Source organism: Microtus ochrogaster, chromosome 26, assembly GCF_000317375.1.
Source record: "Microtus ochrogaster isolate Prairie Vole_2 chromosome 26, MicOch1.0, whole genome shotgun sequence".
Lineage (NCBI taxonomy): Eukaryota > Metazoa > Chordata > Mammalia > Rodentia > Cricetidae > Microtus > Microtus ochrogaster.
Window position 1 is genome coordinate 4,293,663 of NC_022025.1, and position 18,233 is coordinate 4,311,895.

Genomic DNA, 18,233 nt, shown 5'->3' on the forward strand with positions numbered 1-18,233 from the left:
GAAAGACATTGTAGAAAGTCTCCAGTGTTGGCGTGTGAGGTAGAAGGAGAAAGAAAGACATTGTAGAAAGTCTCCAGTGTTGGCGTGTGAGGTAGCCACGGGTGTGGCAGGAATGGATCATTTCTCACACTGAGAGAAGTGTGTTTGAATTTGAAGAGATACTGAAGCATAAGAACCACAGGTGGAACTGCTGGTCTGCCTTCCTTAATGCCCTGTGTGCCGAAACTGCAGTACCTGGAAGAAATCGATACAAAACAGTACAGTTTTTAAAAGGAAATAAACTCCTTTTTTCAGATTTGAAGAGTGAAACAAAGGAAACTTAGCAAGAAGAGAAAGATGAGCCTAACTTTGTCATTTACTGTCTGACATTTTCTAAAGTCCTAAGCATTGTAAAGACAAAATGATACATGATATTAACGGAGAGAAAGACAGTTAACTGTCATAATTGACAGGTATAATTTAATAAGAAACAAAGGGAAAGACTTAATGTCTAACAGCCTGGGTGTGGTGGCATATGCCATCCTCTCAGCGCTCAGGAGCACAGGGAGCAGATGGCGAATTCAAAGCCAGACTGAACAAGTAGCAAGACCTCTTCTTAACATAGAAACAATGAACATCCCTGCAGAGCATGAATGAAGGACAATGGGATCTGAATAACTGAAAACTTTCATTTCTGAATGGGAAATGATTAATATGAAATATCAGTTTGCTGTATATATAACTAATTTAGTTCATGGTGAAAATTTATTGAAATTTAATTTAAGTGGTTTATAGTTGATTTCTAAGGACTGATGTACAAGAGACAAGACTATTTTTAAGCACACTAACATGTTGCATGACATAGAAAGGACAATATTAGCCTTATGTGCACCAACTACTTTTACTTAACATGTGTGCCCTGGTGAGCATACATGACATGTGAATAACCTCAGAAGCCAGAAGAGGACATTAACTTCCCTGAAAATGGAGTTACTGTTGGCTGTGAGGCTGTGAGGTAGGGACTGGGGAAATGAACTTGGGTTTCCTGGAAGACAGTCAGTCCATACTCTAAACCACTGAGTTATCTCTCTAGAACCTAAACATGCCGGTTTAATAAATACTGAAAATGAGGTAAGCTATTGAAAAAGATAAAATAGCATCCAAGTCTCCACATTTAAAGGAAGTAGCTAGAAAATATTAGCAAATTTATAACAGAAATAAATGAATTTTGAATAAACAAAAGGGAAAGCTTTGATGAACTTTGATCGTTTGAAAAGATCAGTAGGTTGCAATTTTAGATCTACAAGAATATCAAGGGAGAAACCACATACAAAAGGAAGAATGAAATCAAAACCCAAGTACAGATACCGCAAGGATTTTAAAATAGGAAATGAGTACTATAAATAAACTCTACTGATGAAATAGAAATTGCTGAAGCTAACTCAAATGGAAGTACAAAGTCTTAGTGAGCCAGTAACCATTACAGGATCTGGAACTGTAACCAGGCTTCCTTTTCACCTCTCCAGCTAACACTGCTGCACCGTGACCATTGTACAAGTGGATTTCACAAATTCTCAGTGGCCGTTTAGGTACTAAATAGGATTTAAAAGGGAATCTGTGGAGCAAGGAAGGAAGACAGACAGAGCTCCTGTGAGGCTGGTTTGTATTGAAATACAGACCAGGCAAGAATAGTTCATGAAAAGAATGTTACAGACTAATCACACTTAGGAATGAAGCTGAATGGATTCTTCATAAAATATTACCAGGCTATCCAAAGAATGGAAGAATTGTTCAGCACCTGAAAATTGTGTTTATTTAATTTCCACATCCATTTTAAATTCTGTTAGGAAAGAATCTCTCATTTGTAGTTTTAAATTTAGAAAGGAACAAAAAACAAATCAGAAGAGTAGGAAAGCAAAGAAAACTATAGGAAGTCGGGGATAGAAGGGACATTTGCTAAGGGTGGCAGCGGTCTCTGCAGTGTCTAGAAGCATTCCCAGTGAAAACAAGTTACCAGCTTTGCTCTCCAACCGTGTTTTTATAGTTCCTACCTAGTCAGTATAATATGACTAAGACGTGAGCAAGGTTATGACAAGTGAGACAAAATGTTAATCATAGATAAGATGTTTGAAACTTATATAAGACACTAAAGACCTGGTATACCCTGGTATACATTACCCTGCTCTGGTCAGGGTTTTTTTGTTTGTTTGTTTTGTATGTTTTATTTGTTTGTTGAGACAGGGTTTCTCTGTAGTTTTGGAGCCTGTCCTAGAACTAGCTCTTGTAGACCAGGCTGGCCTTGAACTCACAGAGATCCACCTGCCTCTGCTTCCACCGCCCACCCCTGCTCTGGTCTTTACATTCTTCAATGTAAAGGAATATCCCGATATCCCAAAGTTTTTTTTTTTTTTTTTTTTTTTTTTTTTGTACAAAGTATAGGGGAGGCTATTCTGGTGAGGTAATATTTGAGAAGAGACTTAAATCAATAAGCCAAGATAGCAGGGAAAGCTCATAAAATTCAATAATTGCTTTATGACAACTGATTTTTACATTAAAGGTGAGAAGTTGGAGAATTAGGTCCTTCCTCTTTAGGAAAAATTAACTCTGTGTTAGCTAAAGACATACACGTAAGAAAGTTAAGAGAGAGGAAAGCTTTAATTAGAAAGAACAAACTCAAAGGAAAGCATTAAGAAATTTATCATGTCTCTTTTATGAACAGTACCTAAAACAGGCTTAATGATTTGGATCAGATATTTCCACATTATAAACAGTGGACTATAAAGATGGTGTAAATACATGAGGAAATATAAAGAATTTAAAGAACCAAAAATATGAACAGATATGTGTCTTAGAAACCAAAATGACAGCATAACAAGTCTTAACCTAACAAAGTCATATGCGTGAAATAGTATTTATCCCTAGCACACTGGCAAAGTAACTCTGACTTACTGATAGGGATGCAAGGATGTGAGCATTCACATTTTTTATTATAATTAAAATTAATTCAATTATATTTGTAAAAAAATCAGTTGGCAAGATCTACTAAAGTTACGCCTGTGTATTAACTATGAGCAGCAGTTACATTCCTGTGTGGATGAGTGTGGACACTGGACAGCAGCAGCGATTAGAAACAGGCTTGAACTAGTATTTTGTAGACTTCCTGAATCAAAGGTCAGAGGACATTCCAGATGATTGACACATGCTGGGCAGCTCTCCATTGAACCATTTCCTCATTTGTCTTAGGTGGATCTATGTAATAATTTACTGCCTTTTGATTGAAAATACCCCATGCTTACCAGTGATCCAGAAAGGAAAATGGACCAATTGTGGTTCATTTATACTACACTAAATTAATTTAACCTGTCATCTATGTGGATTGATAGCAGAAGGATATTGATATGGAATGCAAAGAAATTTGCAACATAAATGCCACTTATGTAAATACACAAATACTCAGTATAATATGCTGTTTACATGTACACTGGGAAATGAGAGTAGATACATTCCAAATTTTTGGTAACAGTTACTTGTGGTCAAGGAATAATCAAACATCATGAATTAAATTTTGTCTCTAATGTTTTCTTTCTAAATCTAAAGAGATAAAAAGAAAACAGAATAAACAGAAACTTATCACTATTTATTAATTTGAGTTTTGAGTACATTGGTGTTTATTATCGTTTTAGCATGTAAATATTATTTAAAAAATTAAAATCTTGTTAGTTATAGTAAGTATCCCAATTTATTATTACATTGCGATAATGTGAGAGACACAGGTAGGCCAGTGCATCTGGAGGATGGCTGAAGCAGACCAGTTTCTTCATAAGAAAATGTAAACCTCTAAAGAGTTTTTCTCCTTTGAAGTTCAGTGCATGTGAAGAAATAGAAGTTAAACTGTAATTTTAACTTTTTCTAATATTTATATCTGTTCACTTTAAGGATGATTTAAGGCTGCAGATGGAAGCCCAACGGATTTGCCTTTCCCTTGTTTATTCAGCTCATGCAGATCAGGTGCGTGAATATATGGAAAAGCAAAGAGACGAAGCTCTTTGTAGCCTCAGAGACGAGCTTGTTTCTGCTCAAGAGAAAAAGATGGATGAGCTTCAAAAAATGCACCAGTGCCAGCTGCAGGCTCTTCAGACACAAGAAACAGGTAAACAGCTTCTGACCATGTCCATGACACAAGTAAGCAGTCTGTAACTCTGTTCTTGTCTCCGGCCCATGGGATAAGGTGGCTTTCCATCCCATACCTGGGCTTCCTAGCATTGAGGTACCCAAGAAAGCAAAAATCACTGCATCGTTTTACCATGGAAGTATCATCCAGTCAGGAAGTGCCTGGAATGTCAGGCGACAAGACTGACAACTTGTAAACCCTGCTTTACATACATGCCGGGTCACCACTATAGAGACATTAGCACATCTGTCCAGGGCATATTCTATTGATCGGCTGCATTGTAATTTGAAGTATATCAGACTAAATCCATTTGATCCGGGATGAATGCAGAGTGGGAGAGAGAGGTGAGAAGTTTAGTGTTTCCTGTGACACCGAGACAGGAGCAATTGGGTCAAAGTTTGGGGATCCATTTTGAAGAACTAAAAATTCAAAGTTGCATAAGAAAGTAGTGGGAGATACGCTGCAGAGTGGGAAGTGCCTGGTGAGAACCCTCTGCTGCAGAGTGGCAAGTGCCTGGTGAGAACCCTCTGCTGCAGAGTGGCAAGTGTCTGGTTAGAATCCTATGTCTTGAGTAAAGCATGCTTAAGCTTCCTCCTACTGATCAGACAGACCTACGGCAGGACTGTTAAATAGAGGAAGCAACGGTAATATTTTTATTTAAGATGACACCAGTTTGATTAACTGGGAAAAATGAAATAATTAATGAAAAGATGAGTTAAACAACCTTAGCCATAGTCCCAATAATGTTGAGCTAAATACCCTTGAGCATGGACGGGAAATGTGAGTGGAGATTAACAGTGGAAACTCCATGCCATTCTGGCAGTCTATAGCAGCGGTGAGGGTGAGAGGGCTGAGACTGACCTTCCAGTTTCTTACCTATGTACCCGCATGAAGGTGATTTCACTTAAAAAGGGGAGCAGACCATAGACAAATAAGAAAGTCAGTTTAGAACATAGAAGTTAAGTATGTGTGCTAACTAGGAAAAGAAGTAATACTAATGAGTTGAAAGGGGAAGTCCAAAACCCAGGGCAGACTTCTAGGCTGGAAATAATAAATAGAATCACCACGGAAGAAGACCGGAGGCCCCCACCCCAAGAACAGAGTGACATCTGGAGATGGAGGGTGAGCAGGAAACCTTGATGGCACTGTGGAAAGTACATTCTAGAAGTCACAGTGGAAGGTGGAGCCTGTTCTGTTGTTGCTGCAGTTGAGGGCCTCCTGTCATTTAGCTGCCTTTGGCTCCCATATTTACCATAAGGAATGAGATTCTTCTTAAAGGTCTAGCTGAATTGCTCTCTTGAAAAAAGTAAGATTTCAAGAGTCATTTAAAGAATGATGCCAGGTTTTTATTTCAAGAGTTCTTTGTTTGTTTGTTTGTTTGTTTTTAATTCAGTAAGATTTTACTTGTATTTGTGCACTTTGTTTATATTGATATACTGTCTTCAGAAAACCTACCCAGTGTTTTCTGTTGACGCTTGGTTGTTCTCTTAGGAGGTGATAAAACAGTTCAGTGAGTAGTTCAAAGTGTTTCTGAAGAGGAGAAGAGAATGGTAAACATTTTTAAAATTTTTATTTTAATAATTAACTTAATTTTGTCACTCTAAGGCTAAAACCCAGGACCTGCACATGCTGATCAAAGTACCCAACCACTGAACTGTGTGTGTTCCTGTGCAAAAAACTAAAGAGTCAATTGTGGAAGTTTTATTTGAGTTTTGCAATGATGTACTTAATGGATAAGTATGTAGATGTATTTCTTGCATCACGGTATAGGTCACTGCTCTATACCCTTTTATAGAATAGAAATTGCAAATCTTAGAAATTTATTGAGGCAGTTAAATTACATAATGGAAAATAAATTTGGAAGAAATTAAAATGTGTCTTATTTTGGGGAAGCTTCTAGTTGAAACGGTTAAATAGGACAGGATTGCTTCCACATGTACAGTGAATGGCTCACACGTGGCATGTTTCCTGCTAGGCGGTCATAAAGAGCCTTTGCCTGTGCTCATTGGACGACTTGAGAAGGCAGTGTCTGAGGAGTGCTGTTCTATTTCAGAGGTAAAATGGTCCTTTAAAAGGGGTTTTAGCTGGGCAGTGGTGGCGCAGGCCTTTAATCCCAGCACTTGAGAGGCAGAGACATGCGGATCTCTTTGGGGTTCGAGACCAGCTTAGTCTACAAGACCTAGTTCCAGGACAGGCTCCAAAGCAACAGAAAAACGTTGTCTCATAAAACCAGAAAAGAAAAAGAAAAAAAAAAAAGAATGGGGAAGGAAGGTTTGGACGAGAACTGTCAAAGTCTAAATTGCTCCTGATTTAATAAGCAGAATCTTCCACCCATGTTTTCCTGAATCTTATATATAGAACTTTACTTAGAAAGTATTCCTGAGTACTAAATTTTAAATGAACATTTGGCTTTTTACCGATAGCCAATTTGGATGTGATCAGTGACTCAGAGCTTGCCGGTTCCATTTAAGATCTTGGATTCAATCTCTGTCAGTGCAGAAAAATAACAAAGAAATTTATATACCTCTAGCCTAGCGGATAGCATAAGCATTGCTCTTCTCAAAGAGGCAGCAGTTAACTTTTCTGGGACCCAGTTGGTTCATGAAGGGTGCCAAGGGATCAGTGCTACCATGGGACTGGGCTGGAAATATGCTCAGCTGCTGGCAGTGTGGTTTAACTTTTAAACTTGCAAGAAATAGCAGCAATAAACTACTTGGTTTTTAAATCTTTTAAATCATTGGTGTTTATTTCCAATTGTGTGAAGGACAAAAGGAAAACTAACTGGGATGGCTTATCAAGTTACAGAACATGAAATCGTATTTTCAGTTCTAGTGGATTATCAGTTGTTCTGGAGAACTTTGTGCTGGGTATTTTTAACTTCATGTATGTGCAGACCAAGCACACACTTGCATATCATAGAAAGGATACTAGCACAATCTCTTCCTTGATATATACTCATTTTGCTGGGTTTGGCAGACCTCTGTAATTGTCATTTTGAACCTCTCACTTTGTGAAGGTTGTTCAAGAATACTTGACATAGTATGAGATATTTTCAAGGTAGACAGTAGGAACGATGGTAGGGAGTGAACACTTACACTTCATGATATATTCCAGTGTTAAAAGGAAACAGGAAAAAAAGCACATTATTTTGTGTAATTAAGATTATCAATCTCTTCCTGATAAAAGAATAATTTCATGTCAAAGAGAAACGTGGTTTTTCTGCAGATTGATTTCACATGTGGAGGAAGAGGGAATTAAGATTCCATTCATACTATTTTGACCTTTCACCTTTAGGTTGATAATGTTTTATAATATTTAGAAAAAAACAAACTTTTAATTTAAAATATTCAATTTTCTTAACAGAGTCTGAACAGTTTTCTTGATGAACACTATACTCCTTTAAAATATGAAATGAATATAGAAGAGAAAGAGAATTCTAATGTTTACAATCAAAATCGAAATCTAAAATTACAAGAGTATAGATACCAAGTTGAAGGTAAAAAGCTTACCATACTATTAAACAGTATTTAATTTGCTCAGGTAAATTGCTTATAAACATAGCTTTAATCCTACATTAATTATAGATGTGTTTTCTGTCTTAGTGTCTTATCTTTAGGCATGGAATTTATATTTATTATATACTCTTAGGCTGTGTAGTGTGACAGTTGTACTCCGGATGATTTAAACATTCCACTCTTTTTCTTTCTTTCTGCTTTATTTCTCCATTCCCACCTATTTCAGTATTCTAATTCTGTCTGTTAATGATTCTAACTGTAGATGCTTTTAAATCTTTAAAAAATTACTGAGTTTATTAAGTTTAAATTTATGTTTTATAACTTTAAAAATGAATAACAAAACAGTTGAGAAGTGAGATAGATTAAGAGCTATCCTTTGCCAGGTGTCATGATGCAAACCTTGTTCTCAATACTCATGCTCAAGAGACAGAGGCAGGTGGATCTCTGGAATTTAGACCAACCAGGGCTAAAGAAAGAAAGAGACAACTTTCTTCATATTACATCTTGAATTTCTTGGTGTTCCTTTACAGATGTATGTTCCCAGTATATTTGTATAGGTAATAAGCAACCCACTAATAAATAGCTACAGAAACTAATGTATCTTGGGATGAAGTTTTCAAGTGAATGTTATACCACTTATTTCACAGTAATGATTTTTAAAATTTTTTATTGCTTGATATATGGGTTTGATATATGCTATCAGACTTTTTTCACTAAACTTGTAAGTAGGTAAACCATACTTTTTTAAAAAGACAAACTTGTATTGTGAACTAAAATTATAATTGTTTTTCCCCAGATTTTCAAGGTCACGTGCAAACCCTTCTCAGTAAATTATCAGATGAATACAGCAAGCTTGTGGTACTGCAGACGCGGTTAAGCAAGGTCTGTGGGATAGAACATAAGGAGTTTGCATTTGTTTTATTGCCCACTGTTCTGTCAGTCAAGAAGGTCTAAAATAAGTGGACATGGGAAAGGATACTAGAAATACTAACCATTTATATGTTTGTGTTAGAGCATTTATATCAGGGAGCCAAAGAAATTTCCAGAAATTGAATGCTATGTAACTCTTTGAGATGGTTTTTTAAGTCATGATGAAATATATATGAATGTTAAATGTTAAAGGAAATGAAACAGTTGTATTTCATTGTTTAAATGTTTTTCCTTGTATTGTTTACCGGAGTTTGAACCAGGACACATTGTAGGACAGCAGTCCACATTGTCAACCTGTTACATGTAATATTTTTTTAAGGCAATGGGTCTGTTTATATATTTTAAAGATAATTACTTTGTTTTGCACATAACTAATATTATCACACATCATCCATATGTATCAATTTTCTTCTGTTTTAGTTATTTTATAATGCGTTCTTAAAAATCAGATGATATATACAACATAATATAACTTAATAGGCATATCACAAAAATACAGCAAATATTGTCAGTGATTAATGTTCTTATTTTTAAGTTGTAGGAAAAAATGGCAAAAGAGACTATTTGAGGTAGTTTTTGTCATTCAGTTCTGCTAAAATGCTAGGGTAAATTTTCAAGATTTTTAGTTGTATATAGGGCTAGGACCCATCACAGCAAAAGGACACATGGCCAATTTTGGTTTGGAAGTTGTTGAAAGGATGCACGGCCAAAGTCCCGAGGAAAGGAGGTGCATGTGTCCTCTCTCAGGAGAATCACCTGAAACACTGTGATTCTTCAGTGTGAGTGTGATACCATGTTCAAATTGTGTACCAACAGCGCTCACCTGAGCCTAGGAGTCCAAAGTTTTCTCTCCAGTGGTAGATAATCAACCAAAAGTTTTTACACTGACCAGACGGTAAAACTTCTCTGTGTAGCAATGGTAACTCACAGTTACCATTCAGGCAAGTCTGTAGTAGCGCAGAAAGCTCTTTGATAGGTGTTTTAATTACTACCAAGAGAAAAGCTTATCAGCCGGTCTTTCTCAAAACTGCTTTCCAAACTCTTCTTTGCACATTGGGTAATGAATGGTTTAACCCAGCAAATTAGCTGTAACTGCAGAAACATCCCAAGTCCCTCGGGATGAGGTCAGGACTGCAGAGCATCATTGCCCCAGCCAGATGAACCCAAGCTCTCACTCCTGGGCTTTGTTGCAATGCTATTCCTTTTCCCCAGTGGTACCCATCCTTCACCATTCTTTTTGATGTGTACCTGTTTCTTGTTAGAGTTGGTTTAAGTGTTCCCTTCTTTTGTCATCTTCTCCTGCCTTCCTAGGCATAGACATCCTTCCCTCTGTTCCTCTGAACTTCCCTTAGCCTAGATGCCTGGTTACCCTTTTTTCTTTCATGTTTTAATGTTCTCTGTTAAGCATCTATTTGTATCACATGACTTTTTATTTTATTATACTTGTTTACTAATCTACCTCTGCCACAAAATTACAAACTTTGAAATCAGAGAATCCTGTGTTCAGTTTTTCCTGTCAGCACAGCATTTGAATTGCACATGGTAAAGGCTCAGTCAATGTTTGTGAATGAATTGAGTAAAGATAGTAAAATATTAGTCTGTAAAGTTATGATATTATCTGATCGTTTTTTTATTTTTCCCACTAGGAAGTACTAGGTAAGAGTTCCCTTTCAGACATACTCAGGGGGCTGGAGCATGTCTCGGTAAAGAACTTGTTGTACAAGAAGAGGACCTGAGCTTAATTCCTCCAAGCACTATAAGAGGTGGCATGTCCTGTAATGCCAGTTTTGGGGAGGTAGACACAGGAGTATTCCCTGGGGCTAGCCAGCTTCCCAACCAGCCTAGCCTAAATGACAAGTTCCAAATATGTTGAGAAACTGTCTAAAAAACTGAGAGACTGAAAGAGGAAAACATCTGCTATTGACCTCTGACTTCCATGCCGATGCACCCCCATATAACATGTATATGCACCAACATGCATGTACATGCACATAATCACACACATAGACATACAAGAAAGCATAGTTTGTATCCTGTTACTAATAGAATAGTGACCAATTGAAATAGCCTTTGGAGCATAGTTTGTATCCTGTTACTCACTGGTTTTGATAGCATCCTATATTCATCTCGTCTGGCTTTATTTAATAATGAACTAAAAATAAAACAACAACAACAAAAAAAAAAACCTCAGGTACCCTGTGGGTCTAACATCATGCCCAAATGTTTCTGTTTCATTTTGTACAAGTATCGAAGTAGGACTTGCTATTTCTAAGATGACAGGTTTTCTCTTTTTCTTGTCTTCTCTGCCTTTACACCAACTTACATAGGATGAAAATGACACACAAAACGTTGACGAACATACATCAGAAGAAACAATATTGGTGAGAAAACCTGAAGATGCTGCAACTGATGTAAACCTCTGCAATGAAAGGTATAGCGTGTGCACTTGATCAGAATAGGGTCAATGCTGCTGTCTGTTCAGTAAACACATTTTATCTTGTATTTGTCTTAAATTTGTATTTTGTCTTAAAAGTTGTACTGTGTATGAAATTTGTCCATATAAGTATACTATAGGAAGGGTTGATAATTTTTATCATTAATTAGACTAATTTTTAAAAATCTTTTGCTTGCACTCCAATTTTTATTAGATGTTGATCTTGATTTCATCTAGGTGTTATTTGAATATTGAACTTGTCTTGGTTAACTTTATTTTTCATAATGCTACTTTCTATACTAAAAATCATTTCTATTTGTGAGTTTTATGTCTTGTGTTTGTGGGGGCATAGGAACTGAGAACAGACATTGTTGCTGGGGAAGGTGAAGGAGGGGCAAAAGAATACATTGTGATATGAAAGCAGAAAGGAAATTTGGAGGAGAAGGGGCCTCAGGGAAGGTGAGGCCATTGACTCTGCTACAATGCAAATGCTAGGAGGTGCCTAATGATATTGAATGCCTTTGATATACCTTTAAATTGATTTTTTAAAAATTAATGAGATGAGCCGGGCGGTGATGGCACACGCCTTTAATCCCAGCACTCGGGAGGCAGAGGCAGGCGGATCTCTGTGAGTTTGAGACCAGCCTGGTCTACAAGAGCTAGTTCTCGGGGAAAAGTCCAAAACCACAGAGAAACCCTGTCTCGAAAAACCCAAAAAAAAAAAAAAAAAAAAAAATTAATGAGCTGTATATAAAGTGGCTTTTCTAAGGCATTTCATTGTAATTGTGAAATGGCATTCATAAATTATTTATGAGTAATGATTAAGAGATAGTAGTGACTGGGGCTATAAACTATTGGAATTTAAGCCCACGTCTCTATAACACTTTCATTGCACATTTCTGTAATATTGCCTACTAGAATACCAGGAAAACATAATAAAGTATTACTATTGGTACATATGATAGAGAAGTTATTAGAAACATCTAGAAAAATACTGTGATCCTGTGTTCAGTAGAGAATGTGGAACTTGACTGCATTCATATAAAGGTGAGGTCACAGAGGAAGTGACCAGTGAACACATCAGGTCTAGAGGGCAGCAGTGAATTCAGTGTTACCAAACTGGAGATTTTCAATTTGGAATAAATACCAATAAAGGTTACACACAGAATGAAGTCATTGCCAATGTAGTGTCAGGATTTTAGGTATTACACTTAACAGCTATGAGATTTTTTTTATCATAAATAAAGATGGAAGCTTCAACTGTAATATTGGGTATTACATTGTTTATATTTCTGAACAGTTGGAAAGAGTGAAGTGCCACTGGAAGTTAACTTATAGAGCTCAGCAGTGACATCATTTGTATATGGTCCGTTTTAGACAGAAAAACTATGAGAGAAAATAGGAGGAAGAAAAGTAGAACAGGGAAAAAAGAAATTGGAAAATAAAAATAAGAGAATGTAATAAAGAAGGCAGTATGGTCACAAATGAATGGGGAGTGAGTTTTATTGCTAAAAATTATGATTTTCTCCATTTACCTTCTCCTGTGTTCCTAAATGTTCATGTTGCTTTATTTTTATTATGTACACTAAGCACTTTAGAAAAATATGGTAATTCTAGCCATAAATAAGGGTCACGGAGTCTACAATGGTGATCCTAAAGAAGCTAAGTAAGAAGGTGAACCAAAGGAAAAACGCATAGTTATCCTCTTGGCTATGGGAAATAGACAAAATTGCCTGGGAGAAAATTGGGATCTTGGGGGTGGGGTGGGAGGGGGGTAAGGGGAGATGGGGAGAGATAAGGCAGAAGGGGAGGATGGGGGGAACTTGGGGAAAAAGGAGGATTGGGATAAAGGAAGGTTGGATAGGGGAGCACGGAAGCACAATTCTTAGTTAAGGGAGCCACCTTAGGGTTGGCAAGAGCCTTATAGAACAATGTAAAAACAAGACATATACTGAAGAATACACAGATAGATTAAAAACAACAAATTGAAAATAACTATGTTAAGTAGGAATGTTCCGTTCCTGCCACTGTACCTCATTCCCACTGTAAGTGATCATTCTGACTGTTGGTGCGTGCCTCCTAGCAGGCTTGTGTGTGTTAAATATATTTTCATAAAATTGGGATTTTATTTTGTTACTAGATAAAGTATCTTCAATAAATTTGTAAAACTAATGCCTGCAGACATACCTTAATATACCCTATAAAACTGTGTACAGGTTATTTGTTGATCTACAAAACTACTCTTTTAGTTACATTGCTTTAAGTATAAAAGTAAGACATTTAAGTTACAGTATCTGTAACTTGGCATATCACTTTTTGTTTCCCCCTTTCCCAGTATATATATGTATGCTATAAATTTTGGAAATGACTGAAAACCCTTAATACCATCTGTAACTGTCTTTTATTTATATTTAGGGTCTGCATTGATTCAGTGGTGTTTAAAGAATCTGATACACAGGAAGCAGTGTTCTATGGAAATTGTCTAAATGAACATAGTGCCAGCACCACAGAGGTATTATATTTATTCTCTTTATTTTTAAACACTTAAATAACCTGGTTTTCTTACTCTCATTTTATGAATGTTATAATAACTGTCTACTAAAGACAAAATATTTAAAGAAACTTGCCTTATTTTCATAGCATGAGAAAAACACTGAGAAAGAGAAAGTTAATGTGAGGTCTACTTTGTGGTGGTTTTGGTTGCTTATCCAAATATGTTAACAATTTAAATTTGTCTTGACTTTTTCATTTGATTATAGTATAGTGATAATTGATTACGTCATCCGTCCTGTTCCTTTCCATCTTTGGGTCTCCCTCGTGTGCCCTTCCTACTCTCAAATTGATGGTCTTTTTCTTTCTTATTTTAACATCATTTATATATATGACTGACTTATGCATAGGAAATCAGTTCCAGTGCCCTGATCGTACTGCTGTAGGAAGCAGGACAGGCCATCTTTTGTCCAGTGTTCAGGAATTCCTGAAATCCCAGGTCATGGTGGTGATGGATGGGTCCTCATCCGGCAGATGTCATACCTTCTATAAAAGCTCTTTGCATAGTGCATGATTTTCCAATCTGCAGCAGAGCTCTGTTCTTCATCTGCATTCAGAGACAATAAAGATCATTGCTGTCTCTCATTCTGTGCATCAAGGACAGAATAATGACTACATTCTGCATCCTCTTGTACTCCACATGAATTATTTGTTTGATAGGAATTTACATAAGTGGGCATGGATTGTTGTTCTGTGGGTGAGATGGAGGCTGCCCCCAGGCATAGCTGGGGTATCTCTTGCAAGAAAGACAAACAGCATGTCAAGAGGAAGAATTGAGGTGGTGTGGGAAAGTGGAGACTTTGTGGCTGCTGCCAGTGCCTCTCAAGTGCCATCTCTGAAGGGGAGGACGAGGACCCTAGCCAGCGCCTAGAGACCAAGGAGCAATGACAGTTCAAGAAGCCCCAGGTTCCAAAGAAGCTAGAGCAAACCTGTGTGGGACCCAGAACCCATTTCCAAACCACCCTCCACCCCTATGGATGTGGCCTACAAGTTCTTTCATGGTGATAGACCTAAAAAGCCCCTACGTTTGAAGTCTAAAACTCAAAGCAAATGTGAGGTGCCTGAGGCTCAGGAAGAAAAGGTGAGTGTTGGTCTATGCTGCCAGTGGCTGAGGAGCTCTGGAGTCGGAAAGGAAAAGAGGGGAAGACAGCAAAGATGCTGTAGACTGAACATCATGGGAGCTGGGGACACTGCAGATGCTGACAAGCACCTTGATGTGAGTGTGTGGCTGTTTGGACCCTTCTCACTGAACACTTGATGTTAGGAGAACATCTTGATCATGTTGCTGTCCTGGGTTGAGTGACAAAGTAGCCCATATGTGAGCTGAGCATCCAACACTGCTGACTATGGCCCAGAACCACAGACTTTACTTCTGTGTCAGACAATCAGGACATTGTGTCCCACTGTTCCTAGAGCTGGTTTGTGACCTATGTGAATGAGTCAATAGGGAAGATCATAATAGCTCTAAAGTCTTGGGCAGGACAGCAACAGAAGCCAGAGAAGGCCAAGCCCACCTGACCATGAACTTCTGCACTCGATAGACTGGTATCCTGAGCCAGAGACAGCAATGCCTGAGATGACCCATAAGGACTAGAAGATGGCTCAGCAGGCTAAGGCACCTGCCGAAGACCTGAGTTTGATCTCTATAAAACACATAGTAGAAGAAAATATAACTCCACCTGTTGACTTTTGACTATAACATGCCTAAAGTGACATACTTGTGTACACACATAGTCACAAAATGAATAAATGTAAAACAGCACATAAAACAAAACCCATTAAAAAAGAAATTCACGTACTTATTAAATACTTTGATGCTAAGAATATCTTTACATTTCAGGAAATCCCTATGTTTGGTGTGCTGATAAACTTTTCTTGTATTTGTAGAAAATTGGATCATATAACTAACTACAATGAAGAAGAAAAAATATTAACCAAGAAATGTGATCCCAACTTGGCATTTAACTTAAAGGAAGCATAATCTTATTTTAAATACCCTTAAGTTGTCTTAGAATTGTTTATTATAAGTGTAAATGTCTTTCTCCCTTTCACAGTAGTAAGTATATTTTATTAGAATTATTAGAATTAATGTTTTTAATTAAAAACAACTGAAATTTGATTTTTGTTAAAAAGTATCCAGAAGTTTGGTAAGATGATATTTTAGAAACATTTTGAGATTAAGAGCATAAAAGTAGGTGGTAATACAGTTTGTAAATTAATATGTCATGTTTTGCTTTTTCATTTAGTGTTCTGATGGATTTGAAGGGAGGCAAGAAAGAGATATAACCATGATGATGGAGAAACAATATCAGGAACGACTAGAAGAAGAAATCGCTAAGGTAGGTTTATAATTGATGTGGAACATGATCTCTGTTCCCTCTGAGCCTTCAGCAGGCAGATTTTATTGGTGGTATGTAATACATTTTGAATCATAATTTTCCTATATAATTTACTCATACATTGTCAAATAATTATATCAATTAAAATATTTAAGATTCTGCCTTTTCTGTCTGTCTGTCTCTTTCTGTTTCTCTCTCTCTCTCTCGACAACTTCTTACTATTTAACCCAGGCCAGCCTAAAACTCATCCTCCTACCACCCTGCTCCCAAATCCTGTAATTACAGGTGTGCATTATCACACCTGGCACAAGAATTGGTTTGAAGTTGGTGATTCTGTGGATATTACTGCTCTTATCCATCCTCATGAAGGAGTCTGGCCTTCTTTAAAATGGTTAAAGCCCGACTGTGATGGCGACCATCCACAGCTCTGTAAATTGTTTCAGTTCTCTAACCTTTTCTTGCATTTTTAGCTTTCATTTCATTTTAGGATCATTTTTCTGCTCTTTGAAAGATGATGTTTTGAAGTTATTTTTCTGATCCCCTATTGGGAATAAGCTTAAACTTTAAAATTTGATTTTCCTTTTCCCATGAAGATGGCTCTTGACTATTGAAGTTGACGGTTGTTTAATGTCAGAACTTTGGCATTAGCATTCTGATCTTCTGTGTCTCTTCTTGGCTCTGCTAAGACGGTCCTCATCAAGGTCTGGAGGGCATGGAAAGAGAACGTTCTTGGGAACCTTTCCGTCCATTGTGCTTCTTGAATCTTTGCAGTGGTATCTCCTATAAATGTTCATAGTTGTTTTATGAAACATTTCCATCATTGTCTAGGAAGCCATACTAGAACTGAACAGCAGTGAGAAAGATAATGTAGTGGGAGCTGTGGGCTGCGTTCCTGACGCCTGGCTCCTGGCCGCCTGGCTAGCTTATGCCCCAAAATAATGACACACAAACTGTATTCATATAAACACTGCTTGGCCTTTTCTATTAATGTGTGTAGCACCACAAGGTGGTGACTTATCTTGCCTAACCCATGTTTAGTAATCTGTGCAGCACCAGTCTTACCGGGAAAGATTCAGCATGTCTGACCTGGTGGCTTGCTTCATCGTGTCTACCCTGGAGAGCAGCGGCCTGACGTCTGCCTCACTTCCTCTTCTTCCCAGCTTTCTGTTCTGTCTATTCTACCCACCTATGGGATGGCCTATCAAATGGGCCAAGGCAGTTTGTTTATTAACCAGTGACCTTCCTCCATCAAAGATAGTCAGCTTTTCACTCTGCCATCCATAGCTCGTTGTTTCTTTTGTTTTGTTTTGGGGCTCTTTTTTTGTGTTTGTTTGGTAGGGCCCTGTGTGTTAAATCACAACTGTGTGTTAAATCACAACTCAACAGAGATGACTGCATTTCTGATCCTCTTGTCTCTACCTCCTGACTACTGAAATGACAGGCGTGTGTCGTATGCTCAGTTCATATGATCTTATGAAATGACAGGTGTGTATCATATGCTCAGTTCATGGGATCTTATGAAATGACAGGCGTGTGCCATATGCTCAGTTCATGTGATCTTATGGAATGACAAGTGTGTGTCATATGCTCAGTTCATGTGATCTTATGAAATGATATGCGAGTGTCATATGCTCAGTTCATGTGATCTTATGAAATGACAGGTGTGTGACACATGCTCGGTTCTTTATTGATCTTATGAGATGAATTCTGAGTTCCGTTCCTGCTATGTAATCACTTGCCAGCCCATATAATTGCTGCTTCTTCCCCCTTTTAGAAAATATATTTTTAAATCAATAATTAATAATTGGTCAATCAATTTGGGTTTTTTTAAGACAGGATTTCTCCCTGTTGCCTTGACTCTCTTGGAAATTGCTTGGTAGACCAGGCTGACTTAGAACTCATAAACATCTGACTGCCTCAAGTTCCCGATTGCTGGGATTAATGCTTTGCACAAACATCCCCCAGCCTCTTTGCTGCTTTTTACATTTACCTATAAACATTGATTAAAATAATATATAACAAATCTGTTCTTAATATTTCTTAATAATTCTCAAAATCGTATTTCTTAGAAATATGCTTTCTGTAGGTAGACTATGACCAAGTTATAATGTAGAGTATGATTGCATTTTTTGTAGGCAATTTCTCACCTGCATCTGTCCATATCTCTATGCAAAGAGGAAGAAAAAGCTTGGAAAAATACTACTAAAAGTTATAACAAACTTTCTTGAAAGAAAGAAATACTAAAACTTTTTTTATCTAGTTTTGTGGGGTTTTTCTTTTTTTTTCTTTTTTTGAGAACAACTAGACATTTATTG

At 37.3% G+C, this 18,233-nt stretch overlaps 1 protein-coding gene across 5 annotated transcripts in view; it reads left to right on the forward strand.

Annotated features, from left to right (window-relative positions):
• Akap9 (A-kinase anchoring protein 9) overlaps window positions 1-18,233 on the forward strand; it is a 132,126-nt gene that overhangs the window by 29,995 nt on the left and 83,898 nt on the right. For 4 of the 5 annotated variants that reach the window (XM_013350436.2, XM_013350435.2, XM_005358314.3 and 1 more), the window contains 7 exons: window positions 3,916-4,129; window positions 6,126-6,205; window positions 7,514-7,646; window positions 8,462-8,547; window positions 10,923-11,026; window positions 13,445-13,541; window positions 15,826-15,918. In XM_013350436.2, the coding sequence (XP_013205890.1) occupies window positions 3,916-4,129; window positions 6,126-6,205; window positions 7,514-7,646; window positions 8,462-8,547; window positions 10,923-11,026; window positions 13,445-13,541; window positions 15,826-15,918 (807 nt within the window). The remainder of the gene's footprint in view (window positions 1-3,915; window positions 4,130-6,125; window positions 6,206-7,513; window positions 7,647-8,461; window positions 8,548-10,922; window positions 11,027-13,444; window positions 13,542-15,825; window positions 15,919-18,233) is intronic. The other variant, XM_026784674.1, reaches the window with a different exon arrangement.